At 38.4% G+C, this 25802-nt stretch overlaps 1 protein-coding gene across 1 annotated transcript in view; it reads left to right on the top strand.

Annotated features, from left to right (window-relative positions):
* Positions 1-25802, top strand: part of ZSWIM5 (zinc finger SWIM-type containing 5) — a 256853-nt gene that overhangs the window by 160142 nt on the left and 70909 nt on the right. Inside the window, exon 2 of the mRNA XM_043574788.1 lies at positions 23302-23658. Within this exon, the coding sequence (XP_043430723.1) occupies positions 23302-23658 (357 nt within the window). The remainder of the gene's footprint in view (positions 1-23301; positions 23659-25802) is intronic.

Here is a 25802-nt window from a genome sequence, read left to right as displayed (position 1 = left end):
ATATTGTGGTTGACCAAAAATAGCTATGTGTATCCTTTTCCTTTTGAAAAGCAGTTTTTTTTTTTTAGTTTTTATTTTCCATCATTGATGTTGCCTACTGATTAGAATAGGGTAACTTCTGAAATCATTTTACAATTATATGTTGCCCTTTTCTTTGTTCAAGTCAATAACCCAAGTGGTAGTTATTAGCTATAACATCCATTTTGGCAACTGTATGCACATTGTTTCTTTTATGTATGCACATTATTTCTGCGGATAACTACTTAAGGAGTATGGAGGTTTTTTTGTTTGTTTTTTGTTTTTTGTTTTTGCTAGTCTGTGTTCAATGTGAACTGAGAAGCTGAGAAGCAGGCATCAGATCTGCAGTTCTGAATAGATGTGTTATCCATCAATGCGCAAGACAACTTGTGCTCTAAATCTTAGACTCCACAGAGTGGTTGGGGTGGGGGGATGAAATTACTATTTTTGAAGTGATTATATTTTATGCATGTTAGGTTTTTTGTTTGTTTTTGGTTTTGCATGTTAGGTTTTTAAGTGAATTTTCCAAACAAATTATTCCCCCCCCCCTTTTTTTCTAAATAAAATATTTCTAAAATTACAAAAGAAAAATAACTCAATCTTCTAAAATAGATACCTAATCTCCTTATAGAGATCCAAGTAAAAGAGTACTGGAAAACTAGGTAATGCAAGGCTATCTCTGTTAGTGAATGCTTGGGTTTGGGAAGCCTCATTGTTCTTTAACTGTAGTTGCTGGCACAGATGGAGAGTAGAGACCATTGCCTGCTGAAGCTGGTGCTGACAAGGGCCTGTGGCTGCTCTTCAGAGTTAATACAAGGAAGACCTCTTGATTTGCCAGGAGTCTGGGAGGGGAGCAGATGGCCACAAGAAGGGCCCCCCAGCTTACTCAGCTGCTCCAAGAAGCTTAGAGTGACCTCTCTAATACAAACAAACCAAGTAGCTCTCAGGGTAATGGAGCATCATCATTTGTATTCCCGAATAACAATACTGCTCCTCACTTTGCAATCTCTTGCACCCTCACCCAGTGTGTGGGCGCCATCTGCTTCTTGTGAACTTATATAGGCACTGGCTCTGGCCAGTTGGGATGGCTATTGAATGATATCTCTGAGAAATGTGTTCTTTACAAATTACTTTCACAAGAGTCTGATAGGCATATGAGTATTATTATGTCTATTAAAATAATTAAGAAACTGAGGCAAAGAGGAATTGAGGTATACTGGAATTAGAACTCAAGTATCCTGATTCCTGAGCTCTTTATATCACAGTATGAGTCCACAGAGCCATTCTAGTGCTCTTGGTTGGGTGGTAGTTATCCAGCTTTTGAATAAGGCTTTCTGGGAAGGAAATTAGTTACTTTGGGGATGTTGTTTTCACTGTTTTAAGCCTTCTTGTGGCTACTGTTTTGTTAGGTGGCAGAAAGGAGAAAAAGTGGCTGCTGATACACTGCTGTAGCCTTCCAGGAGACAGGAATTAAGTGAGAAGGTCTAATTTACACTATGCAGTTTCATCAAAACCAAGTTTATTCAAGAAGAAAGCATTCTCATTCAAAGGAGCTACCTAGTTTATATGTGTGTGTGTGTACACACATACACACACATTTAAAATGACCATAAGAAAAATTATTCTTTTTGTAAACCACAGCTCTCTTTTTTTTGCCATTGGCTGAAACTACGTTCATTTTCATGCGTTAGCACCTGCTCATGGGTCTGATGAATCAAAAGAGCAATGAGCAAAGTGGTTTTAATTGCCCGAGATTTACTAGAGCTTTTCTTGCACTCAAAAACACAAAGCCTTTGAATGGTGTTAGAGGCTTGTACTGAGAAGTGCTTTCCTTTAGAACTCTCAGCAGATGATTGATTCACTCACTGTGCAGAAACATTGTCTTGTGCACATGAGTTCATGAGTCCATCTTCATTCCAACTATGAGAGCATCACAGATCACTTGTCAGTTTTACTTGCCTTGTACAATTGCCCAGGAAACCAGGCAAACATCAGAGTTTACTGACTTGTCATTAGCATCTTTGTAGAATTGTACTTGCTAATTACTTTTATAAAGTTTTCTGTATACAATGTAAACTGCATAGTCATACTCAATATATCATAGTAGTTAAGAGCCCAGACTCTAAAGCCAGATTACCTGTGTCAAATCCCAACCCTACCTCTTACAGGTTGTGTGATCTTAGAAAGTTTCTTTACCTCTCTAAGCCTCAGTCTCTTCACCTGAAATGGGGATAATAAGTGAACCTATCTTACAGGCTTGTTTTGAGGATTTATTTAATTAATACATGGAAAGCAGTTAGAACTGTCTGGTACACAGTAAGTATCCAGCAATTGTTAGCTAATAAAACTGCTCACATTTTATATTTTTAAAAATGAGTTAAAAATTGGCAGAAACATAACAGCTATTCCTTTGAGGCGTAAATATGAATTATGGAAAATAATCTTGGTGCTTCACTATTTTTAGCATTATGTACAAATTATTGTTACTATGCTCAGCATCCCAGTAAAATTGTTTAACTCTTGTCTGGTTTCATTATAATCATAAAATCGGGAATTTTATAAATATGCTTAATTCTCTGTGAATCATGGATGTGAATATGTAAATCAAAGATTCACTGTAGTGCTTATTTATTCATTCACCTATCAACAAACACTTATTAAGCCCTTATAGTGCACCTGAAATGAAAATATGGTGATGAGGGGTGCCTGGGTGGCTCACATGGTTGAGCGTCCAACTTCGGCCCAGGTCATGATGGTGTGGTTTGTGGGTTCTAGCCCCACATTGGGCTCTGTGCTGACAGCTCAGGGCCTGGAGCCTGCTTCGGATTCTGTGTTTCCCTCTCTCTCTGCCCCTCCGCCACTCGTGCTCTGTCTCTATCTCTCAAAAATAAATAAAAATGTTTAAAAAAAATTACAGAGATGAAAAAGACACAATCTCTGCTTTCAAGGAGCTCACAATCTAAAAGAAAAAGACAAATATAAAATCTATTAATTATACTGATGTCAAGAGCTATAAAAGAGATATCACTGATTAAAAAATGAGAACTCAGGAAGAAGCATTTAATTCTCCAGAGATATCAGGGATCAGTGAAGACATCCCAGAGTAGATACCATTTGAGTGGAGAACTGAGGATGAGAAGGTGAGAAGGTCACACAGGGTATGGGGAACTTCATATACAAAGGCATAGAGGCTAATAAGACATAGCATAGTCAAGAATATGCAAATAATTTAGTGTGTTAAGAGGTGGTAGGAAGGAAGTCTGAAGAGACAGAAAGAGGCCACATCATAAGAAATTTGAACTTTATCCTGTAATCAATTAGGAACCATTTGAAAGATTAAAAATTTTTTTTCTACATTTATTTATTTTTGAAAGAGACAGAGCACAAGTGGGGGAGGGGCAGAGAGAGAAGGAGACACAGAATCCAAAGCAGGCTCCAGGCTCCGAGTTGTCAGTAGAGAGCCTGACACAGGACTCAAACTCACAAACTCACAAACCTCAAGATCATGACCTGAGCCAAAGTTGGACACTGAACTACCCAGGCGCCCCGAACCATTTGAAAGATTTTTAAGCAACTCATTTCAGCAAACATTTTTGTAAATTTTTATTCTATGCTGGACTCTGTATTAGGTACCAAGAATATAAAATGAATAGATCACAGTTTGCCAGAAATGACATGATTTTTATTTCTCTTTTAGAAAGATCATTCTGCTCATGTTGTAGAAGATGGATAGAAGGAATAAGATGTGGAGGGAGGAAGATTAGTTAATATAGGCAGTTATGATCTTGAGCTGAGGCAGTGTTAGGAGAGTTAAAGGGGAGAAGATAGAATGGAGAGATATTCAGGAAGCAGAATCCACAGGATTAAGTGACCTCTTGGGTATAGACAGAGGGAGGAGCTAGGATGCATCCCAGATCCATGACTCCTGCCTGCTTCTCTCAGCCTCAACACATGCCACTTTACCTCTTCCTCTTGGCTCTCCATTTACTGGTCTTTCTGTTCTTTGAATATCCCATGTTCCCCTCAGCTTTCGTATCTCTAAGCCTTATATATAGCCTTCTTTTCCCTCCTGCCTCAGCACCTCTGCATATATGTTTGTTTGTTTGTCACCTTGAGTACTCTTTACCACTATTCTGTCCTTCCCATCCTTGTAATTCTTATTTATTCTATAAAATTTTGCTCACAATGTTATTTCCTCAAGGAAATCCCTTGTCCTAAACCAGGTCAGGTCTTCATATTATATGCTAATCTATCATCCTGTACTTCTCTTTCATACCGCCTATCACAATTAGAATTAAATAATTACCTGTGCATTTGATTGTGTAATATCTGTCTCTCCAGCTAGAATATAAAGGCCATAAAGTCAGGGATTATTTGATCTTTTCCTGGATTTATTTTTGGAACCTAACACATAGTAGATGTTAAATAATCATTAGTTGAATGGATGAATTTACCTTAATTTAAGATACTTTTTTTTTAACGTTTATTTATTTTTGAGACAGAGAGAGACAGAGCATGACCAGGGGAGGGGCAGAGAGAGAGGGAGACACAGAATCTGAAACAGGCTCTAGGCTCTGAGCTGTCAGCACAGAGCCTGACGCGGGGCTTGAACTCACGGACCGTGAGATGATGACCTGAGCCGAAGTCGGACGCTTAACTGACCAAGCCACCCAGGCGCCCCTTAAGATACTTTTCAAAAGAGAGAGAGGGATTAACATCTTTATGTGTTATAGCTCTTTCAATTTCTTATAGTCTCTAAGGGAAAGACGTGTGCATAGGTTACCAAATTAAATCTGACCAGAGAGACTGAACACTGCATATTCTCTGCCATTTGTCTCTATTAGGATTCCATTTTTCTATCAGTTTGGTAATTATCATAGTAGTTGACTATATGTAAACAAAGGATGAAAACTGAATTAGGATTATTTTGCAATGTCTTAGTTTAAAATTTGTTGTTTTGCTTTGTTTTGTTTTTTCAAGAGAGTGCATGCGCACGTGTCAGCATGGAAGGGGCAGAGAATCTTAAGCAGGCTCCATGCCCAGCATGGGGCAGTGGGGGGTGGGGAGCAATGTGGGCTCTATCTCATGACTGTGAGATCATGACCTGAACTGAAATCAAGAGTTGGAGGCTTAACCAACTGAGCCACCCAGGTGTCCCCACAAAAAAAAAATTTAAGAAGCAATACCAGGGGCGCCTGGGTGGCTTGGTCGGTTAAATGTCCGACTTCAGCTCAGGTCATGATCTCTCAGTCCATGAGTTCTAACTCCGCATTGGGCTCTGTGGTGACTGCTCAGAGCCTGGAGCCTGCTTCGGATTCTGTGTCTCCTTTTCTCTGTCTCTGCCCCTCTCCCACTCATGCTCTGTCTCTGCCTCTCAAAAATAATAAATAAATGTTAAAAATTTTAAAAACAAAAAACAGGAAGATGGCGGCGTAGGAGGACGCTGGGCTCACCACGTCCTGCTGATCGCTTAGATTCCACCCACATCTGCCTAAATAACCCAGAAAACTGCCAGAAGACTAGTAGAATGGACTCTCCAGAGCCAAGCGTAGACAAGAGGCCCATGGAGTGGGTAGGAAGGGTGGAGAGGCGGTGCGCGCTACACGGACTGGCGGGAGGGAGCCGGGGCAGTGGAGGGGCAGCCCGCCTGCCAAGGCAGAGCCCCCAAGTCTGGCTTGCAAAGGTGGAGGGGCCGGACTGGGTGAGTTCTGACAGCCAGTGGGACTTAACATCTGGAATGTTATAAATCAACAGCTCTGCTTGGAGAGCGGGAGGGTGAGAGGACAATGTGAGGGAGAGGTGTTGAGCCCCGGAAGACAGAGCTCAGCTCAGCAGGGAACAAAGGGGCTGGGCAGCACCATCTCCCTCACCCATCCCCCAGCCAAAATCCCAAAGAGAACCAGTTCCTGTCACTGAACTTGCTTGCACCACGCAAACACCCAATGCTGTGCTTCTGTGGATCCATCCCTTCGACGGGTCTGCCTGCCTCCCTCCTGGTGCTGCAGGGCCCCTCCTGCAGGGGACCACCAACAGCAAAGTGAGCTAAGCCTGCCCCTCCTGCCCCTGTGCACCTTGCGGATCCACCCCGGCTAATACGCCAGATCCCATAGAAGCAGCACCACAAACCTGGCAGTGTGCAAGTAGCCCAGACAGGGGCCACACCACTCCACAGTGAGTCCTGCCCCTGGGAGAGGGAAAGATAAGGTACACACCAGTCTGACTGTGGCCCCAGCAGTGGGGCACATCAGCAGTGTGGGCAGACATCAGGTCTGACTGCAGCCCCACCCACCAACACAAGTTACTCCAGATAGCACAGGGGAAGTGCCCTGCAGTTTCTCGCCACTCCAGGGACTATCCAAAATGATGAAACGGAAGAATTCTCCTCAAAAGAAACTCCAGGAGTAGCGACAGCTAACGAATTGATCAAAAATGATTTAAGCAATATAACAAACATGAATTTAAAATAATCGTCATAAAATTAATCGCTGGGTTTGAAAAGGTATAGAGGACAGCAGAGAATCTATTGCTACAGAGATCAAGGGACTAAGAAACATTCATGAGGAGCTAAAAAATGCTATAAATGAGGTGCAAAATAAAATAGAGGCGACCACAGCTTGGACTGAAAGGCAGAGGAGAGAATAGGTGAATTAGAAGATAAAATTAATGGAAAAGAGGAAGCTGAGAATAAGAGAGATAAAAAAAATCCAGGAGTATGAGGAGAGAATTAGAGAACTAAGTGATGCAATGAAACGCAACAATATCCATATAATAGGGATTCCAGAGGAGGAAGAGAGAGAGAAAGGGGCTGAAGGTGTACTTGATCATAGCTGAGAACTTCCCTGATCTGGGGAAGGAAAAAGGCACTGAAATCCAAGAGGCACAGAAAACTCCCTTCAAACATAACTTGAATCGATCTTCTGCACAGTATATCATAGTGAAACTGGCAAAATACAAGGATAAAGACAAAGTTCTGAAAGCAGCTAGGGATAAACACGCTGTAACATATAAAGGGAGACCAGTAAGACTAGTGATGGATCTACCTACTGAAACCTGGAAGGCCAGAAAGGAATGGCAGGAAATCTTCAATGTGATGAACAGAAAAAATATGCAGCCAAGAATCCTTTATCCAGCAAATCTGTCATGTAGAATAGAAGGAGAGATAAAGGTCTTCCCAAACAAACAAAAACTGAAGGAATTCATCACCACTGAACCAGCCCTACAAGAGATCCTAAGGGGGATCCTGTAAGACAAAGTACCAGAGACATCGCTACAAGCATGAAACCTACAGACATCACAATGACTCTAAACTCATATCTTTCTATAATAACACTGAATGTAAATGGACTAAATGCTCCAACCAAAGGACATAGGGTATCAGAATGGATAAAAAACAAGACCCATTTATTTGCTGTCTACAAGAGACTCATTTTAGACCTGAGGACACCTTCAGATTGAGAGTGAGGGGATGGAGAACTATCTATCATGCTAGTGGAAGTCAAAAGAAAGCTGGAGTAGCCATACTTATATCAGACAAACTAGACTTTAAATTAAAGGCTGTAACAAGAGATTAAGAAGGGCATTATATAATAATTACAGGGTCTATCCATTAGGAAGAGCTAACAATTATAAATGTCTATGCGCCGAATACGGGAGCCCCCAAATATATAAAACAATTACTCACAAACATAAGCAACCTTATTGATAAGAATGTGGTAATTGCAGGGGACTTTAACAGCCCACTTACAGAAATGGATAGATCATCTAGACACAGGATCAATAAAGAAACAAGGGCCATGAATAACACATTGGATCAGATGGACTTGACAGATATATTTAGAACTCTGCATGCCAAAGCAACAGAATATACTTTCTTTCGAGTGCACATGGAACATTCTCCAAGATAGATCACATTCTGGGTCACAAAACAGCCTTTCATAAGTATACAAGAATTCAGATCATACCATGCATACTTTCAGACCACAATGTTATGAAGCTTGAAATCAACCACAGGAAAACGTCTGGAAAACCTCCAAAAGCATGGAGGTTAAAGAACACCCTACTAAAGAATGAATGGGTCAACCAGGCAACCAGAGAAAAAAATAAAAAATATATGGAAACAAATGAAAATGAAAATACAACAATCAAACGGTTTGGGATGCAGCAAAGGCAGTCCTGAGAGGAAAATACATTGCAATCCAGGCCTATCTCAAGAAACAAGAAAAATCCCAAATACAAAATCTAACAGCACACCTAAAGGAAATAGAAGCAGAACAGCAAAGACACCCCAAACCCAGCAGAAGAAGAGAAATAATGAAGATCAGAGCAGAAATAAACAATATAGAATCTAAAAAAAACTGTAGAGCAGATCAATGAAACCAAGAGTTGGTTTTTTGAAAAAAATAAACAAAATTGGTAAACCTCTAGCCAGGCTTCTCAAAAAGAAAAGGAAGATGACCCAAATAGATAAAATCATGAATGAAAATGGAATCATTACAACCAATTCCTCAGAAATACAAGCAGTTATCAGGGAATACTATGAAAAATCATATGCCAGCAAACTGGACAACCTGGAAGATATGGACAAATTCCTAAGCACCCACACACTTCCAAAACTCAAACAGGAAGAAATAGAAGACAGGAAGAAATATAAATAGAAAACCAGCGAAGAAATTGAATCAGTTATCAAAAATCTCCCAACAAATAAGAGTCCGGGACCAGCTGGCTTCCCAGGGGAATTCTACAAGACATTTAAAGCAGAGATAATACCTATCCTTCTCAAGCTGTTCCAAAATATAGAAAGGGAAGGAAAACTTCCAGACTCATTCTATGAAGCCAGTATTACTTTGATTCCTAAACCAGACAGAGACCCAGTAAAAAAAGAGAACTACAAGCCAATATTCCTGATGAATATGGATGTAAAAATTCTCAATAAGATACTAGCAAATTGATTCAACAGCATATAAAAAGAATTATTCACCATGATCAAGTGGGATTCATTCCTGGGCTGGAGGGTTAGTTCAACATTCGCAAATCAATCAAAGTGACACAACACATTAATAAAAAAAAAAGATAAGAACCATATGATCCTGTCAATCGATGCAGAAAAAGCATTTGACAAAATTCAGAATCCTTTCTTAATAAAAACCCTCAAGAAAGTCGGGATAGAAGGAACATACTTAAACATCATAAAAGCCATTTATGAAAAGCCCACAGCTAACATCATCCTCAATGGGGAAAAACTGAGAGCTTTTTCCCTGAGATCAGGAACACGACAGGGATGTCCACTCTCACTGCTTTTGTTTAACTTAGTGTTGGAAGTGCTTAGCATCAGCAATCAGACAACAAAAGGAAATCACAGGCATCAAAATCAGCAAAGATGAAGTCAAGCTTTCACTTTTTGCAGATGACATGATATTATACATGGAAAATCTGATAGACTCTACGAAAAGTCTGCTAGAACTGATACATGAGTTCAGCAAAGTCGCAGGATACAAAATCAATGTACAGAAATCAGTTGCATTCTTATACACTAATAATGAAGCAACAGAAAGACAAATAAAGAAACTGATCCCATTCACAATTGCACCAAGAAGCATAAAATACCTAAGGATAAATCTAACCAAAGATGTAAAAGATCTGTATGCTGAAAACTATAGAAAGCTTATGAAGGAAATTGAAGAAGATATAAAGTAATGGAAAAACATTCCGTGCTCATGGATTGGAAGAATAAATATTGTTAAAATGTCAATACTCCCCAAAGCTATCTACACATTCAATGAAATCCCAATCAAAATTGCACTAGCATTCTTCTCAGAGCTAGAACAAGCAATCCTAAAATTCATATGGAACCACAAAAGACCCCGAATAGCCAAAGTAATTTTGAGGAAGAAGACCAAAGCAGGAGGCATCACAATCCCAGACTTTAGCCTCTACTACAAAGCTACAATCATCAAGACAGCATGGTATTGGCACAAAAACAGACACATGACCAATGGAATAGAATAGAAACCCCAGAACTAGACCCACAAAAGTGTGGCCAACTAATCTTTAACAAAGCAGGAAAGAATATCCAATGGAAAAAAGACAGTCTCTTTAACAAATGGTGCTGGGAGAACTGGACAGCAACATGCAGAAGGATGAAACTAGACCACTTTCTTACACCATTCACAAAAATTAACTCAAAATGGATAAAGGACCTGAATGTGAGACAGGAAACCATTAAAACCCTAGAGGAGAAAGCAGGAAAAAACCTCTCTGACTTCAGCCGCAGCAATTTCTTACTTGACACATCCCCAAGGGCAAGGGAATTAAAAGCAAAAATGAACTATTGGGACCTCATGAAAATAAAAAGCTTCTGCACAGCAAAGGAAACAATCACCAAAACTAAAAGGCAAACAACAGAATGGGAAAAGATATTTGCAACTGACATATCGGACAAAGGGCTAGTATCCAAAACCTATAAAGAGCTCACCAAACTCCACACCCGAAAAACAAATAATCCAGTGAAGAAATGGGCAGAAAACATGAATAGACACTTCTCTAAAGAAGACATCCAGATGGCCAACAGGCACATGAAAAGATGCTCAATGTTGCTCTTCATCAGGGAGATACAAATTGACTATTTTCTTCAAAAACCCAGGTCTCTACCAGACCCACCATCCCTGACTGCTTTGCTCCAAAAAGATAATGCTGTGCCAAGGAAGGAAATATTGGATGTTTGACCATTATGGCTGGCTGGAGCCACTAGTGAAGCAAACATATGTTGATTCCTTCCCTGTATGTCTGCCTACTCCTTCTCCTACCAGTCCACCCATTATCTTAATCATTCCAAGACCTGCAGTTGATAAGAGACTGTTTTTAAAGCCAGTAGTTCTTGAGCATTTGAATATTTGGTAAGCAAGATGATTTCATAATATATGCCTTTTGGTTTGGTGGGGTTTTTTGTTGTTTTTTGGGTGTTTTGTTTTGTTATTTTGTTTTGTTGTTTTGTATGTTAGAAAATGTGATTGAAGGATCATCACTATGATGATGGTTAGGAAAATTTTGTCTATAAAGTACTTGTTTTTCCTATGAATTCTAAGCAGTTTTCGCAACTGTCATTTCTGTCACTTTTTTTGTTAAAAGCCTACGATGTTCCAGACACTGAATTGGGCACTTTACGTGTTTTTTCATTCTACAGATGAGGGTGTTAAGAGTCAGAGAAGGTGAGTCAAATTTTAAGTAAAAAATAAAGACACTCTAAGGCAATGACTGATGGAGGCAGTGATCATTAATGACTATTAAAACTATTAGGTAGGGGCACCTGGGTGGCTCAGTCGGTTGAGCGGCCCACTTTGGCTCAGGTCATGATCTTGCAGTCTGTGAGTTCGAGCCCCGCATCAGGCTCTGTGCTGACAGCTCAGAACTTGGAGCCTGTTTCAGATTCTGTGTCTCCCTCTCTCTCTGCCCCTCCCCCACTCATGCTCGGTCTCTCTCTGGCAAAAATAATTAAACATTAAAAAAAATTAAAAAAAAACTATTAGGTAGAAAGTTAACAGGGAACTTTATAATGGTTGGATCAGGCTCACAACACCTGAAAACATTGATCAATCCTAAGAGCACAAAAAGAAAAACCATGAGTCATTATTTATCTGCTGATGTGATGTATTAGAAAGTATGCAACACAACCTATGAGGTAATTTTCCCAAAAAACCTGAATCTGGTCAAGTCTCTCTAGCACTAACTTATTATTTTCCAGTAAATAACTGGTGGGGGGCGGGGAGGAGAGGAACTTATAGCTTAAGAGATGAACCAATCAAATGAAATGGCTGGACCTTATTTGTATCCTGATTTGAACAAACAGCCTGTGTTTGTTTGATTGTTGTTTTGAGATCTTCTTAAAAAGTCGGTTGTGGTGGTGTGAATACTGGATATTTGATTTTAAGGAACTACTACTAATTTTAAACTCGTATCTTTTAGAAATGTATGTAGAAGTATTTAGCAATGAAATTATATTTCTGGGGTTTACTTCAGTATAATCCCTTGGAGAGGATAGAGAGGAGTTGGGAAAGGGTAAAGACTAAGCCAGTTTATGTCTCTGTTGAAAATTATTGAAGCTGAGTGATGGAAACATGGGGTCTCATTATACTGAGCTCTCTTTACTTCTTTGTTTGGAAATGTCCAAATAAGAGAGTTAAAAATTAAAAAGAGCACACAGTCGATATTCAGTAAGTGCATGCTGGATTCAATAGAGATTTATAGGCTTCTATACATTTGCTTAAATCAGCAAATTATTGATGGACATGTTTATGGCAGTTAGGTTTGCAAGGGGAAAGAAACACTAATTGAACCTATTCTATGTAGCTTTATTCTTAGGAGTAATTAGACTTTTACAAAAAAATGTTATTAGGTTAAAATAAGGAAAGAAGTACAAATATTTTAAACTGACTTTCAGTTTACATTCTAAAAGCTATGAAGGGAAAAAGGAACTCACAGCAAGGAAACTTCCACAGAGCCACTCAGAGCCTTCTGCCTTTCAAATGGGCCTAGTCCTGGAGCATGAGCTATGCCAGTGGAGCCCAAAGATTTACCAAGCTCAAATGAACATGTTCCCAAGAGCATCCTGGGCCTTAACTGAAGCTTCTAGGGGGCTATGTCTGACTTGCTTTGAAAAATAGTTTGTAGAAATGTCTGAATTATTTAATAGTGACCTACTGTGGAGATCACTGGAATCTAAATTGATACTCAGCATTTTGTCTCTAATTCCAGATTAAAAAGAGGGTTCAAACCATTACCAATGCTATAAAAACAAATGTAAGAATTTCAATAAACCTGAAAGTTATTTTCTAATAATGGTAGTATTATTAGATAGTTTATATTATTTTATAGTTTTATTTTATAGTTTCTGATAGTATTATTTTACAGTTTCTATAAATGTGGTATTGATTGCCATGCAACACAATATTATACACAGAGGTAGTATAGTGTAATAGTATGTATAGTATAGCATAGCATAGCATAGCATAGCATAGCATAGTATGTAGAGTATGGGCTTTTGAGCCAGACTGCGTGGATGTAAATCTTGACATTGCCACTTAGTAGCAGAATGACCCTGAGCAAGTTACTTAACCTCTCTGTGCTTATTTCCTTATACATACAGTGGGGATAATAATAGTAATCAGGGTTTTCCAGAACAAAAGCAGTAGGATATATGTATACACACACAACATGTATATATGTTTTATTTCATATTATATGTATATGTATATGTATATATGATTTATTTTGAGGAATGGGTCTATGCAATTATGGGAGCTGGCAAGTCTGAAATCTGTATGGCAGGCCAGCAAGCTGGAAATCCTTGAGCAGGATCTGATTCTACAGTCTTGAGGCAGAATTTCTTCTTTCTCAGAGAAACCTTAGTTTTGCCTTTAAAGCCTTTTACTGATTGGATGATATCTACCCACATTATTGAGGTTAATTTCCTTTAGTTAAAGTCAACTGATTTTATATGTTAACCACAGCTACAAAATACTTCTACAGCAATACCTAGATTAGTGTTTCAATAATGGGGTCCTATAGCTTAGTCATATTGACACATAAAACTTAGATCACACTTACTATAAGATTCATAAAAATTGTGAAAATTTAATGAAGTAAATGCATGTAAAGCATTTAGAATAGAGCCTAACACATGGGAGGCACTCATAAAGATTAGCTATTATTACACATTCTTTAAATCATAAAGGTTAACTATTATTACATACTCTTTAAATCCCAAAACTACCCTTGTTCTAGGAAAGATATAATAATAAATTCAGTGATAGTCACTATAAAATCAATTAATATTCTAGCAAGAATGAACCTTGGATGTCTTCTAGACCAGCCTCTCATTTTAAAAAACATGGAAGCTGAGGTCCAGTCTCTTTTTCATATAGGCAAAGATATTTTGGTTTTTGTAGTGATGAACACACAGAGAGAAAGCCCTGCCCTAGTGGGGCTTCTATCTTAATAAGATAACCATTGTTTCTGCCCAAATCTCACCAATATTCTTACTCATTTGCATTCAGAAAAGGAATTAGAGATTTGGGTTCAGAGACTGTGCTGCCTCAAAGCACAGGTGCCCCGAAACATTGAACTGTTCAAGTAGAAATGTTTATATTCAACTTTTAGATTCAGAAGCTTAAAACCTAAGCTCTTCCTACATTGACATCACTGGCATATTTGAAATGTTAAAGTTACCCTTCTATGGGGTGTCTCTTATCATTAAGACTTAGGTCATTTCTCAAGAATGTGCTAAATGCTCCTGAGTGGCCTAAGTGAAATTAATAATGTACTTTCTTAGGACCTTGTTTTCAACCACTGGGAAACTTGGCCATTGGGGAAGTTCTCTCTGATTCCTTGACATGGAGACTCATTAACAAAAATTGCATAAAAGCATGAATAATAAATCTATGGGACACTTTACAGTTTTATAAACCACTTTTGAGAAATAGGGCAGGTATTATTATCCCCACTTTACTGAGGAGGAAGCTGAAATTCAGAGTTGTGAAGTGAGTCTCCCAAGACTACATACTTAATAGCAGATCCTGACTACCTAATCCCAGTATAATATGCTCTATGCTGTATAACTCTACTGGCCACATTTGGTCGATACAGTTCTAGAAAAGAGCTGCTTTTCAACCCTGCAGTTCTCTTCCTTAGTTCTAACGTGAAGACAGTCTTGGAGACACTCCTGGAAGAGTCAGGCCCTGGGGCCCAGGGGGCACTACATAGCAGGACTCTTCCTTATAAAGCCATTACCCTCAAGAACAGGAGACATCGCTGACTTTCCTAGCACACAGAAACAGACACAGAGACTTAGACAAAATTAAAAGAGAAATTTATCCCAAATGAAAGACAGGACAAGGCCATGGCCGGAGATATAAGCAAAACAGATATAGGTAATATGCCTGATAGAGAATTTAAAGTAATGATCATCAAGATACTGGACTTGAGAAAAGAGTGGAGGACATCAGTGAGACCCTTAACACAGAGATAAGGAATAACATAGCAGAGAAAAACACACTTGATCGAATGAACAGCAAGCTGAAAGAAGCAAAGGGATGAATTAATGACCCATTAATTCCAACTTCCATTTCCAGAGTAATGGAAAGTAATCAAGCTGAACAGGGGAGAGAAAAAAGAATTATGCAAAATAAGAATTATTATGTTTGATGAAGTGACCGAGTTTCCTTAAGGAACTTTATCAAACATAATAACATTCATATTATAGGAGTCCCAGAAGAAGAACAGAGAGAAAGGAGAGCAGAAAACTTAATTTGAAGAAAGAATAGCTGAAAACTTCCCTAACGTGGGAAAGGAAACAGATATCCAGATCCCAGAGGCACAGAGAACACCCATCAAAATCAACAATAGCAGATCCACACTAAGACATATTGTAATTAAGTTGGCAAAATATAATGATGAAGAAAAAAATATTAAAAACCAGCAAAATAAAAGAAGACAGTTACATACAAAGGAACCCCACAAAACTATATGTGGACTTTTCAGCAGAAACTTTCCAAGCCAGAAAGCAGTGGCATGATATATTCAAAGTGCTGAATGGGAAAACCTGCAGCCAAGAATACTCTATATAGCAAGGGTATCATTCAGAATAGAGAGAGAGATATAGTTTCCTTGACAAAAACTAAAGGAGTTCATGACCACTAAACCAGCCCTGCAAGAAATATTTTTAAAGGAAAAAAAAATTTAGGTTTATTTATTTTTGAGAGAGAGACAAAGAGAGCAAGTGAGGGAGGGGCAGAGAGAGAGGGAGGGAGAGTATCCCAAGCAGGCTCTGCACCATCAGCACAGAGCCTAATGCAGGACTTGAACCCACGAACCTTGAGATCATGACTTGACCCGAAACCAAGAGTTGGACACTTAACTGCTGAGCCACCCAGGCGTCCCTCTGCAAGAAATATTAAAGGGGATTCTTTGAATGGAAAGGAAAGACCACAAATGACAGTGTGAAGGTAGAAAACAAAAAAGCACTAAAAATGAATATTTCTGTATAAAACAGTCAAGGAACTCACAGAAGAAAAAGTTGTAAAACATGACACCATATACCTAAAACATGGGAGGAGAGGAGTAAAAAATGGATTCAAACTTAAATGACCATCAATATAATATAGACTGTTATATGCAGAAGAGTTATATACAAACTTAATGGTACCATATATCAAAAACCACTATTAAATATGCAAAGAATAAAGAGAATTCAAATCTCTAAAGAAAATGAGCAACCCATGAAAGAGAGAAAGACAACAAAGGATCAGAGAAAATCTTCAGAAACAAAAATAATAAATTGGGGTGCCTGGGTGACTCAGTCAGTTAAGTGGCCAACTTCGGCTCAGGTCATGATCTCACAGTTTGTGAGTTTGGGCCCCACGTCGGGTTCTGTGCTGACAGCTCAGAGTCTGGAGCCTGCTTCAAGTTCTATGTCTTCCTCTCTCTCTGTCCCTCCCCTGCTCATGCTCACTCTCACTCTCTCTTTCTCTCTCTCTCAAAAATAAACATGAAAAAAAAATTTTTGGAAACTAATAAAATGCAAATAAATACATATGTATCAATAATTAATTTGAATGTAAATGGCCTAAACACTCCAATCAAAGACATGGGGTGACAAAATGGATATAAAAACAAGACTCATCTTGGGGCGCCTGGGTGGCTCAGTCAGTTGAGCGTCCAACTTTGGCTCAGGTCATGATCTCGTGGTTTGTGAGTTCGAGCCCCACATCGGGCTCTGTGCTGACAGCTCAGAGCCTGGAGCCTGCTTTGGATTCTGTGTCTCCTCCTCTCTCTGCCCCTCCCCTGCTCATGCTCTGTCTCTCTCTGTCTCTCAATAATAAATAAACATTAAAAAAATTTTTTTAAATAAAACAAAAAAAACAAGACTCATCTATACACTGCCTACAAAGACTAATTTTAGACCAAAAGACACCTGGAGATTGAAAGTGAGGGAATAGAGAAAGAGAAACATCTATCATCCAAATAGATGTCAAAAGCAAGCCAGAGTGGCAGTACTTACATCAGACGAAATAGACTTTAAAGCAAAGACTGTAACAAGAGGCAAAGAAGGACACTATATAATAATAAGGGGGACAATCCAACAAGAAGATATAACAATTGTAAATATTTATGGACCCAATATGGGAGCACTCAAATACATAAAACAGGTAATAACAAACACAGAGGAACTAATCAATAATAATACAATAGTACTAGAGGACTTTAACACCCCACTTACATCAATGGACAGATCATCTAAACAGAAAATCACCAAGGAAACAATGGCTTTGAATGACATAGTGAAACAGATTTAACAGATATATTCAGAACATTCCATCCTAAAACTGCAGAATACACATTCTTTTCAAGTGCACATGGAACATTCTCCAGAATGGATCACATATTAAGCCACAAGACAAGCCTCAACACATTCAAAAAGATCAAAGTTATACCATGCATATTTTCTGACCACAATACTATGAAACTAGAAGTCAACCACAAGAAAAAATTTGGAAAGATCACAAATGCATAGAGATTAAATACCATGCTACTAACAATGGATGGGTCAACCAGGAAATAAAAGAAGAAATTAAAAAGCACATGGAAGCAAATGAAAATGAATACAGAACAGTTCAAAACTGTTGAGACAGAGCAAAAGCAGTTCTAAGAAGGAAGTTTATAGCAATACAGGCCTTCCTCAAGAAGCAAGAGGAATTTCAAGTAAACAATTTAACCTACACCTAAAGGAGCTAGAAAAAGAACACCAACAAAAACTAAAACCAGCCAAAGAAAGTAAATAATAAAGATTAGAGCAGAAATTGGGGCACCTGGGTGGCTCACTTGGTTGAGCCATCTGTCTTTGGCTCAGGGCATGATCTCACAGCTCATGAATTTGAGCGCTGTATCAGGCTTGCTACTGTCAGTGCAGGGCCTGCTTTGGATCCTCTATCCCTCTCTTTCTGCTCCTCCTCCCCGCCCCCCACAAAACAAAAAATAAAACATTTAAAATTTATAAAGATTAGACCACAAATAAATGATACTGAAACTAAAAAAAACCAATAGAACAGATCAATGAAACGAGGAGCTAGTTCTTGGAAAAAAGCAATAAAACTGATAAACCTAGCCAGACTTAACAAGAAAACAGAGAAAGGACCCAAATAAATAAAAGCACAAATGAGAGAGGAGAAATAACAACAAATACCACAGAAATAAAATTATTAAGAGAATATTATGAAAAACCACATGCCAGAAATCAGACAACCTAGAAGAAATGGATGAATTCCAGAAACATACAACAAAACTGAACCAGGAAGAAATAGAAAATTTCAGCAGATCAATTACCTGCAAAGAATTCGAATCAGTAATCAAAAAACTCCCAACAAACAAAAGTCCAGGATCAGATGGCTTCACGGGTGAATTCTACCAAGTATTTAAAGAGTTAAAACCTATTCTCAAACTATTCCAAAAAATAGAAAAGGAAGGAAAAACTTCCAAATTTATCCTATGAGGCCAGCATTATCCTGGTACAAAAACCAGATAAAGACATCACTAGAAAAGAGAACTACAGGGCAATATGTCTGATGAACATAGATGCAAAAACCCTCATCAAAATACTAGCAAACCAAATCCAACAATGCATTTAAAAAATCATTCATCAGGGCTCCTGGGTGGCTCAGTCAGTTGGGCTTCCGACTTCCGCTCGGGTCATGATCTCACAGTCAGTGAGTTCGAGCCCCGCATTGGGCTCTGTGCTGACAGCTCAGAGCCTGGAGCCTGCTTTGGATTCTGTGTCTCCCTCTCTCTCTCTGCCCCTCCCCTGCTCATGCTCTGTCTCTCTCTGTCTCAAAAATAATAAATAAAAACGTTAAAAAAATTTTTTTAAATCATTCATCACATCAAGTGGGTTGCAAGGTTGGTTCAGTATTCACAAGTCAATCAACACGATGCATCACATCAACAAGGAAAAGGATAGTACCACGTGATCATTTCAGTAGATGTAGAAAAAGTATTTGGCAAAGTACAACATCCATTCATGGTTAAGACCTTCAACAATGTATGTTTACAGGGTATATACCGCAACATAATAAAGGCCATATATGAAAAACCCACAGCTAACATCATCTTTAATGGTGAAAAACTGAGAGCTTTTTCCCTAAGATCAAGAACAGGACAAGGATGTCCACTCTCACCATTTTTATTCAACATCGTACTGGAAGTCCTAGCCATAGCAATCAGAAAACAAAAAGAATAAAATGCACCCAAATCAGTAAGGAAGAAGTAAAACTTCCACTGTTTGTAGATGACATGATACTCTACATAGGATACCTGAAAGACTCCACCAAAAAAAGAAAAAAAAAACTACCGGAACTAATAAAGGAATTCAGAAGAGTTGCAGGATACAAAAGCAGTGTACAGAAATCTGTTTCATTTCTATACACCAATAATGAAGGAGGAGAAAGAGAAATTAAGAAAACAATCCCATTTACAATTGCACAAAAATAATAAGGTACCTAGGAATAGACCTGACCAAAGAGGTGAGAGACCTGTACTCTGAAAACGAGAAAACACTGATAAAAGAAACTGAAAATGACAAAAAGAAGTGGAAAGACAGTCATGCTCATGGATTGGAAGAACAAATTTTGTTAAAATGTCTGTACTGCCCAAAGCAGTCTATACATTTAATGTAATCCCAATCAAAATACCAATAGCATTTTTCACAGAACTAGAGCAAAAAATTCTAAAATTTCTGTGGAACCGCAGAAGACCCCCATAGCCAAAGCAACCTTGAAAAAGAAGCTGGAGGCATCACAATTCCAGACTTCAAATTCTACTACAAAGCTGTAGTAATCAGAACAGTGTGGTACTGGAACTTTCAAACAGATGCATAGATTAATGGGACAGAATAGAAAACCCAGAAATAAACCCACAAGTATATGATCAGTTAATCTACAACAAAGCAGAAAAGAATATCCAGTGGGAAGGAGTCTCTTCAACAAATGGTGTTGGGAAAAGCAGACAGCAGCATGCAAAAGAATGAAACTAGACCACTTTCTTACACCATACACAAAAATAAAATAAAAATGGGTTAAGGACCAAATGGGAGACCTGAAACCATAAAAATCCTTGAAGAGAACACAGGTTGTAATCTCTTTGACATTGGTAGTAGCAATACTTTTCTAGATATGTTGCCTGAGGCAAGGGAAACAAAATAAAAAATAGACTATTGGGACTACATTAAAATAAAAAGCTATTGGGGTGCCTGGGTGGTTCAGTTGGTTAAACGTCCGGCTTCAGCTCAGGTCATGATCTCACGGTTCATGAGTTTGAACCTGCGTTGGGCTCTGTGCTGAAAGGTCAGAGCCTGGAGCCTGCTTCAGATTCTGTCTCCCTCTCTCTCTGCCCCTCCCCTGCGCTCGCTCTCTCTCTCTCTCTCTCTCTCTCAAAAATAAATATTAACAAGCATTAAAAAACTTTTGCAAAGCAAAGGAAACAATAAAACAAAAAACAACCTATGCAATGGGAAAAGATATTTGCAAATTATATATCCAATAAAGGGTTAGCATCCAAAATACATAAAGAACATGTAAAACTCAACACCCAAAAAGGTAATAATCCAATTTAAAAATGGGCAGAAGACATGAACAGACATTTCTCCAAAGAGGACAAATGGCAAACAGACACATGAAAAGATGCTCCACATCACTCATCATCAGAGAAATGCAAATCAAAACTACAATGAAATATCCCTTCACACCTGTCAGAATAGCTAAAATCAAAAACAAGAAGCAACGGATGTTGGTGACGATGTGGAAAAAGAGCAACATTGTATGCTGTTGGTGGGAATGCAAACTGGTGCAGCCACTGTGGAAAACAGTTGGAGGTTTCTTAAAGGGTTAAAAATAGAACTACCCTATGATCCAGTAATCTCACTAGTGGGCATTTACTCAAAGAATACATAAACACTAATTCAAAGGGATACACGCACCCCTATGTTAAAGCAGCATTTCTTACAATAGCCAAGATATGAAAGCAGCCCAAGTGTTTGTCGATAGATGAATGGATAAAGAAGTTGTATTATACATACAAAAGAATATTATTGAGCCATAAAAAAGAATGAAATCTTACCATTTGCAATGACATGGATAGAGCTAAAGAGTATAATGCTAAATGAAATGAGTCAGAGAAACACAAATACCATATGATTTCACTCAAATGTGAAATTTAAGAAATGAAACAAAAGGGCAAAGGAGGGTCAAAGAGAGATAGAGACAAATCAAGAAACAGACTTTCAATTGTGGAGAACAAACTTGGTTACCAGAGGAGTGGGAGGTGGAGGATGGGTAAATATGTGATGAGGATTAGTGTGTTCACTTGTGATGGGCAGGGCACTAGGTGATATATGGAATTGTGAATCACTATATAAAAATAAATAAATAATATAAAGTGAAGGCAGTCTTCATCCACACTTAATCATATTTGGATGTAACTTGTTTACTTTGCCTTTAAAATATGGCAATAAATATTTTTAAATCTGAAGCTAAGTTTAGCTGAGAAAAAATTTCTGTGAAGTTTTAAAAATATATCTGGAAGCTAATAAAGTTTTGGCAAATAAGTCTTGGATATTTTTCTTGCTCTGGAAATTAATCTTAACTTTTTTAGTAGTGTGCACCTTTCTTTGGATTCGACATAATGTGCCTTTTAGTAGTGTTAATTTTGCCAGATTGTATGTTTTTAAATTTGGGTCTTATTTTAATTAACCATGATTATCTGAAACTTGAACTTTGGAAAGTTTTCTGTCTGCATTTTTAAATTCTGCTGGGAGACAGTGGTAGCTCTGAAACTTATATATACATCTTTATTATTTGTCAACTATTCTCCAACAGATAAAAGTTTATTTAAAATTGCTTCCCTGTTCACAGTGTGCAGTGCAGTTAAGCAGGAAAGTCTCCTGTCCCTGATATACCATTTGACACATCATATTGTAATCATTTATTTATTTATTTGTCTGTGATTTTTGAGGATAAGGACTTTGTCATGGCATGTTTTAGAGGTAGTGTAATATAAATGAAAGAAAATGAACTTTGGAGTCATTCAGACCTGGTTCCAAAACTCAGGTCTGTCATTTACTACCTGAGAGGTTTTAAGCAAATTACTTAACCTTTCTGAGTCCCAGTTTACACAACTTGAAAAATAAGAAAAATAGGGGAGTCTGGGTAGCTCAGTCGGTTAAGCATCTGACACTTGATTTCGGCTCGGATCATGATCTTATAGTTCGTGGGACAGAGCTTTGTCTTGGGCTCTATGCTGAGTGTGGAGCCTGCTTAGGATTCTCTCTCTCTCCCTCTCTCTGCCCCTCACCCACTTGTGTGTGCACTCTCTCTCTCAAAATAAGTAAACTTAAATAAAAAATAAAACAAGGAAAATAATAGCAACCTCATAATGTTGTGATAAATTATTAAAAACACCAGATACAGTTGTGCTACGTGATAGGTGCTTTACAAATATTTGATATCCTTCTCCTTTTTTTGTTAATATCCCGAGGCCTAGCAGTCTGACACTTAAGATCTCATTAATTGGTTTAAATGACTGAATTATTCTCCCTACATTACAAAATTATTAGTACTATGTGCTAGTACGTCGAGGTGTAACACTGCATAGTCTCACTGCACCAAGCTGTGCTTTCCATATTTTATGAGGTTTCTTACCTTTTTGGTATCCCACATGGCCACCATTTTGGAATTGTATGTTTTAAGGAAGAAATGTCAGTATTCTCCTTGTTCTTTCTCCTGTCCTTTCTTGTGGCGTTCCTTTGGTTTCTCTTGGATTTATAGCACTTGCCTTAATCTAGATTGTACTTATTTCATTTGTAGCCTTGTCTTTTCTCCCAAAGAGTTTACAGTGTACCTTAGAGGTTTTTAACTTATTTGGGGTTCCTTGTTAACCTTTTTAGACTATGATGAAAGCTATGAACTATCCCTGCCCCCCTAGCAAATGTACATGTATACAAAACAGGTTTTCATATTATTAGTTCACGAGGTTTGTGGACTCCAGGGTAAGGATTCTTTTTCTAGATATTGTGTTCCTTTAGAGCTGTACCTGAGTTTCATTGACCTTTGTGCTATGGCAGAGCCTACCACATATACAGGAGATACTTAGCAAAAAGTTTCTGAATTGATTAATTGAAATGCAAAATGAAAATCTTCCAAGTTTCTTATTGCAGAATCTCTAAACGCACTTTCTTTGTTTCCTTAGGCTTCCATCTCAGTGGTACAGTAACTGAGCCAGCTACCACTTCTGAACCAGCAGTGACTTACAAAGTTGCAATCAGTTTTGACCGATGCAAAATCACCTCAGTGACATGTGGCTGTGGGAACAAAGATATATTCTACTGTGCTCATGTGGTGGCACTCTCACTCTACAGGATCCGTAAACCAGAGCAAGTCAAATTGCGTCTTCCTATCTCAGAAACCCTTTTCCAGATGAATAGGGACCAGCTACAGAAGTTTATTCAATATTTAATCACGGCACACCACACTGAAGTTCTTCCTACTGCGCAGAAACTGGCAGATGAGATTCTATCCTCCAACTCAGAAATCAACCAAGTGAATGGTAATTATACAACATTTTTGTTGCTAAAAATCTACTTTGTTGCTTTATTGCGTGTTTAGAGGTTAGGATTTTTTGTTAATATTTTTGCAATTGTGATCACTTAACCTGAAATCAGTTCATTCCATCAAATCAACTATTCAACTCTTAGTTTTTTGAAGCAGTCCAGTTGTCTGCCTTATAAAAACTCTTTGCAAAAAAGGACAGAGAATGTTAGAGTTATGTAGTGATCTAGTTTTTTGGACTTTATTTGTCCGTATAATACCTGCCCCAGGAGCCTGGAATATTCAGGAGTGAGAGAAAGCAAAAAATAATTTGTGTCATTCAGTGAAATTAGATATATATATATAAGAATTCTCTTAACATTTTAGGATCCTACATAGCATCAGGGTCATTCTAAAGAGCATCTTTTAGTATTGTGCTCACTTACTCATTCAACAAGTATATATTGAGAACCTGCTCTGTGCAAGCATTAGTGCTGATTGTTGAGAGCATAAAACAGACATGATTCCTGCCTTCAAGTAGCTTATAATCTAGTAGAAAAGACAGATACGTTTGGGGCACCTGCGTGGCTCAATTGATTGAGCATCCCACTCTTGATATTAGCTCAGGTAATGATCCCTGAGTTGTGGGATCAAGCCCCATGTCAGGCTCTGTGCTGAGCATGGAGCCTGCTTGGTATTCTCTTTCTCTCTCCCTCTGCCCATCTCCCATGCTTGCATGCTCTCTCCATCTCTCTCTAAAAGGAAGAAAAGGGGTGTAGGGGAAGAAAGAAAAGACAGCTAAGTTTGAAACAAATAGTTGTTTTTATAATAAAGCCAGGTTGTAAAGACTTTATCACAGGAAACCACTGAAGAATTTTGAGAAGGCGTTTTGTTTGTTAGATCCTATGTTCCAGGTATGATACAAAGGACTCCACATATGTTGATTCATTTAGCTTTCAAAACTACTCTGTGAAATAGGTGTTTTAACCACTTCCATTTTTTAAATAAGGAAATTATAACCCATACACACTTGACTTCAAAACTCAAGGTTTTTATGCTTCTCTATACTATCTATTTTTAGCAGATAATTTTGATACTAATGTAAAAGAGGCAATGAGACCAGGTGGATGGTCTGTATGATATTGTAATCCATGTGCCAAAGGTTCTGCCTCTCCCAGTTGTTGAATAGAACTAATCAAGTCCTGTACACAACCTCACCAGTCCTCAGAAACAAGGGTAGTCAGACCAACAGGCTTCCAGGAACTCTTGCTAACTAGCAGAAATAATCTTCTATTGCTTTATACAGAAAGCTGTGGTATATATATAATAACTGAGCCCTCTCTAAGTGATACTCCTAAAGAGTAGCTTCAAATATCTCTCATCCCACATAGTAAGGCTGTTCTACTTCTCTGGCCTCCTTAACTCTAGAGCTCTTAGAAACCTGAGTTCTGCCTCATCCCAAGGTCTGTAGCACCAAAGAGAAATACTGCTCTGTACCCCTATGACTAGGTTGTGCCCTGTTTTCATGCTTTATTCCCATTGACTCTTTCTCAGAATTTTTGCCTATTTCCAAGCTCTCTTGCCTTTTCTTCATGTGACCATCTTGGTTGAGGACCTTATTGCACCTGTCTTGTTCATACCACTGCTGTCACCAAAACCATCCTTTTCCCTCTTTACCACTGTGCTAAAGCAATTTTTATCTTTTGTTACACCACCCATCTTATTTTCTGAAGTTGGGCTTAGGTTGCCATACTGAACTTGAGTGTGATCCTCAACCTTCCCCAGGAACTACTACTTCTGTACCTGTGTCTATTCCATACTAATACTAGCTTTCTACTCCCAGCTTCCCTAGTATTCCACAAGGCCTTTCCTAATCTATTTCTACTAACCAATGTTGATATTGGCAATGATAATGAAACAGGGGACAGAGAATGGAGATATCTTAGAGGTAACATGGACTGGATTCAATATCTGCTGTATAGGATGAGTGGGGAGGGTGAAGAAGAGGAAGAAAAGAAAGATGAGACAAAACTGAATTCCAGAATGTCTAGCTAGGATGATGTTGATGGACTTGATGATAATGTTGTCATTCACTGAGGAAACATAAGAGGAGGGGTGAATTTAGGAGGAAGATGAATTTGGGGTGTGTCGGTGGCTCAGTCT

This window comes from Prionailurus bengalensis, chromosome C1 (genome assembly GCF_016509475.1).
Source record: "Prionailurus bengalensis isolate Pbe53 chromosome C1, Fcat_Pben_1.1_paternal_pri, whole genome shotgun sequence".
NCBI classification, from domain to species: Eukaryota; Metazoa; Chordata; class Mammalia; order Carnivora; family Felidae; genus Prionailurus; species Prionailurus bengalensis.
Note: the sequence above shows the minus strand (reverse complement) of the source record. Positions and strands in the feature narration are given on the sequence as shown.